We start from the raw sequence: 4045 nt of genomic DNA, 5'->3' as shown, positions 1-4045 counted from the left end.
CTGGCTGTTGGAATGAGCTCATCTCAGAAAATTCCCGAGATCCACTCAGGTGCAGCCCAACACATCCGAGCTTTAACCTATTCCTATTTTATCTCAACTTTAATATTCTTCTTTTCTTCCTAACTACTTCATTTGTTTTTTGCCTAACAACAATATGGGCATCTGTATTGTTAGTTTTGTTTTTTTTTTTAAACAGCTGTATTGATATGTATAATTGATATACAATAAATTACACTTAAAGTGTATCATTTAACAACTTCTAATATACATATACACCTATGAAATAATCATAAAACTAGAGATAATGAGCATATCCATCAGCTCCCATGTTTCTTAATTTTCCTGATGATCCCCCCCAGCCCTCAAAAACTAATTTGCTTTCTGTTACATAGATTAGTTTGCCTTTTCTAAAGAGTTTTATATAAAGAGTTCATACAGTATATATTCTTTTTGGGGGGGGGCGGTGCCGGGGGCCTGGCTACTTTCTTTCTTTTTTTTTTTTTTTTTGGAATCAGGATCTTTATTAATGTTTTCCTTTTAATAACACGGGAGGAAATAAGCACATACAAAATTTCATCCAAATTGTCATCACTAGACGCTGATGATACTGATTGTAAGAGAGTCTGAAGAAGATGCAATGGAGAAATAAGGAATAAGTTTTTCTGTAAATTTGTCAGCGATTCCGTACATATATGACCAGTTATTCAAATTATAAAATGAAATCTCTCCCAACTCATAGTCCAGAAAAATGCCAATCTTCCGTTGTCCTGTAGGGACAACGCCACATGTCCGAGTCAAGAGCTGATGTTGCCAGTATCCATTGTTTGCCGATGGTGATATGGGAGTATTTATGACGAAGGATTCTTTACACACACCTAAGAAACATTCACCTGCGCCTATTATTTTTACTGCCCAAAAATGCCTGCCAGCATCCATTTCCTCAGAACTCAGGACAGCTGGGGAAGAAGGAAGTGCCTGGGGATTAGGAAGACAATCTGGTCTCCTATAGGTCACATTTTTTCTATCACTTGACATAATGAGGTCTGGATGGGCAGTTTCAGCATCCAGTGTCAACTCTACCTGAAAGGTGCTGATCATTTTGTGCAGGCCCACGTAATGTGGGGGGAGAGTGAAAATCTCCTTCTGTAAGTCACATGAAAACACTGCTGGGGTCTCTCGGTTTCCATAGCTGTTGTGGATCCTTTCAATACCTTCGAGCAAATCCTCATCTGTCTGCAAACACTTCTCTTCTGTTTTACTTAACAGACTGCTTAGCCTGAACCTATGGTGTGAAATTTGCCTTTCATTTTCAGTTAGTTTTTCTTCAGCATCATTCTCTTCCATAAGTAGATCTCCATCAATTTCATTGTGCTCTACTTCTAAGAAACTCTTAATTTCTTCACATTCATAGTCCAATTCCTCCCTCCGTTTTTCCATCTTTCTCTTTACTTCCCAAGTATTTTCATCTTGTTTTCTATATACAGTTTCAGCATTTTCAAGGCTATTAGTGAGGGTCCCAATGTGCCTTTTGAGGATCTCCCTGTGACTGGCTGCAGCTTCCTCAATGGGGATCAGGGGCTGATCCGGGGGGTCTAAGGAGCCCTTGCACTGGGGACACAGCAGCTCCAGGCTTTTCTCACAGAACAGGGTCAGAACCTCATTGTGCTTCGCACACAGGGGCATTTCTTCCTGCATTTTCCTCTGGCTCCCTGAGGTGGGGATCTGCTTAACAATCTCAGTCATGTAACATAAATGGGTGTTCCTCTTCAAGCTCCTGTCAGGGCAGTGGCGGAGGCAGACAGGACAGGGAAAGGTGCCCTGTAGACCTTCCCAGCGCTGGTGGATGCAGGAGGGACAGAAGTTGTGCCCACAGGCAGTGGTCACTGGGTCTCGCAGGTAATCCAGGCAGATGGGACAGCTGGCCTCTGCTTGGAGCTCGGCCAGGGAAGCTGCAAAGGCCATGGTGCAGTGAAGGTGTCGATCAGAAGAGACTCCCTGCAGCTAGTGTGACCCTCCAGGAGCGAGGAGAAGTGAGAAGCTGAGGTCTGCTCAGGCCTCCCTCTCTGTGCAACTCAGTAGGAGCTTCCAGGAACAGTTCCAGTGGGAGCTGACGTCCAGTCTTCTGTCACCTACTCCTGTAGTTAATGTCAGGTTCCCCAAGTGAAGATCAGCTGTGGACTCTGGTCAAAATCCAAGCACCACCCAAGTCATAAGTGGTTTCTGGAGCCTGCTCCTTTGAGTGAGTCCCTGAAGTGTGTCTCCAGGAAGAGTCTCTGAAGCCAGTCTCCTACCCGTTGAATGCTTAGTAATGTGAGCCTGGCCTATATATACCACTAGGAGGGTTAATCTCTTTATGACCTCACCCACCAAAGGCTCCTCCCTGGAGGTGAGACACGTGGGCCAGGGTGGGGGTAGGAGGATGTTCAGAAGTCTGTTTGATGTGATCTCTTATTCCTCCAGGGGAATAAGAAGGTTACCGGGGACTAGCCTTGTTAATATGCATAATCTAATTTGCACCTTTGTAATCATCCCTTGAACTTCCCTACACCCTTTAATCCCATTCTGCTGAGGAGGAAACTGAAATTAAAGATAAAATCTTTTCCTGGCTTGTTTGGATCAGAGGATAGAGCATTGGCCTGCAAGTGAAGGGTTCTAGGTTTGATTCCAGACAAGGGCACATACCAGGGTTATGGGCTCAGTCCCCAGAGGGGGGCGTGCAGGAGCTGATCAATGATTCTCTCTCATCACTGATGTTTCTATCTTTCTTTCCTTCTCCCTTCCTCTCTGAAATCAATAAAATAAATTTTAACAAAAAGTTAAAACAATGGCCCCTGTGAGGCTGAGACGGTCCCTGTGAGGCTGAGACGGTCCCTGTGAGGCTGAGACGGTCCCCGTGAGGCTGAGACGGTCCCTGTGAGGCTGAGACGGTCCCAGTGAGGCTGAGATGGTCCCAGGGAGGCTGAGACGGTCCCTGTGAGGCTGAGATGGTCCCTGTGAGGCTGAGACGGTCCCTGTGAGGCTGAGACGGTCCCTGTGAGGCTGAGATGGTCCCTGTGAGGCTGAGACGGTCCCAGTGAGGCTGAGACGGTCCCTGTGAGGCTGAGATGGTCCCTGTGAGGCTGAGACGGTCCCTGTGAGGCTGAGACGGTCCCTGTGAGGCTGAGACGGTCCCTGTGAGGCTGAGATGGTCCCTGTGAGGCTGAGACGGTCCCCGTGAGGCTGAGACGGTCCCTGTGAGGCTGAGATGGTCCCCGTGAGGCTGAGATGGTCCCCGTGAGGCTGAGACGGTCCCTGTGAGGCTGAGACGGTCCCTGTGAGGCTGAGATGGTCCCTGTGAGGCTGAGACGGTCCCTGTGAGGCTGAGACGGTCCCTGTGAGGCTGAGATGGTCCCCGTGAGGCTGAGATGGTCCCTGTGAGGCTGAGACGGTCCCTGTGAGGCTGAGATGGTCCCTGTGAGGCTGAGACACCTGGCTACTTTCATTCAGCATAATTAGTTAATTTATGTTGTTGTGCATATTGATAGTTCATTCATTGCTTATTGCTAATAGTATTCCATTATATGGATATATACCACAATTTGTTATCCATTCACCTGTTGATGGATGTTTAGATTATTTCCAGATTTGGCTATTACAAAGTTGCTATGAATTTCTGTGTAGAAGTCTTTGTATAGATCTATGCTTTCATTTTCTCTTGGGTAAGTACCTAAAGTGGAGTGGCTGGATCATATGGCCACTGTATATTTATCATAAAAAAACCAAACCATACACCTGTCAAACTGTTTTCCAAACTAGTTGTACCACTTACCTTTTGTCAACAAAAAGTCACTGCCACCAATCTAATACCAACAGGGGTCCCCAATCTGGGGTGCAGTAAAAGGAGAAACTTTATTCAGGTAAACAGTTTGCCAACTGTGGAGATGCAATATCCTGAGGAAGCCAAAAACACTCCAGACTAAAGAAAGGCTGCTTTTATTTGTTTATTAACTTTATTTGTTTTTTAAAATATATTTTTATTGATTTCAGAGAGGAAGGAAGAGGGAGA

General features: G+C 45.8%; 1 protein-coding gene across 1 annotated transcript; it reads right to left on the bottom strand.

Annotated features, from left to right (window-relative positions):
- Window positions 1–591: 591 nt before the first annotated feature.
- LOC132219775 (tripartite motif-containing protein 60-like) lies at window positions 592–1962 on the bottom strand. Its single transcript, XM_059672402.1, has one exon. The coding sequence runs from the start codon at window positions 1960–1962 to the stop codon at window positions 592–594; it is 1371 nt and encodes a 456-aa protein (XP_059528385.1).
- Between the last annotated feature and the right edge of the window lie 2083 nt (window positions 1963–4045).

The sequence above is a fragment of the Myotis daubentonii genome, chromosome 1 (genome assembly GCF_963259705.1).
Source record: "Myotis daubentonii chromosome 1, mMyoDau2.1, whole genome shotgun sequence".
NCBI lineage: Eukaryota > Metazoa > Chordata > Mammalia > Chiroptera > Vespertilionidae > Myotis > Myotis daubentonii.
This window is presented reverse-complemented; position numbering and strand designations above follow the sequence as displayed.

Coding starts and splice junctions, on each gene's coding strand:
- LOC132219775 (XM_059672402.1), bottom strand. CDS start 1,962: ATGGCCTTTGCAGCTTCCCTGGCCGAGCTCCAAGCAGAGGCCAGCTGT.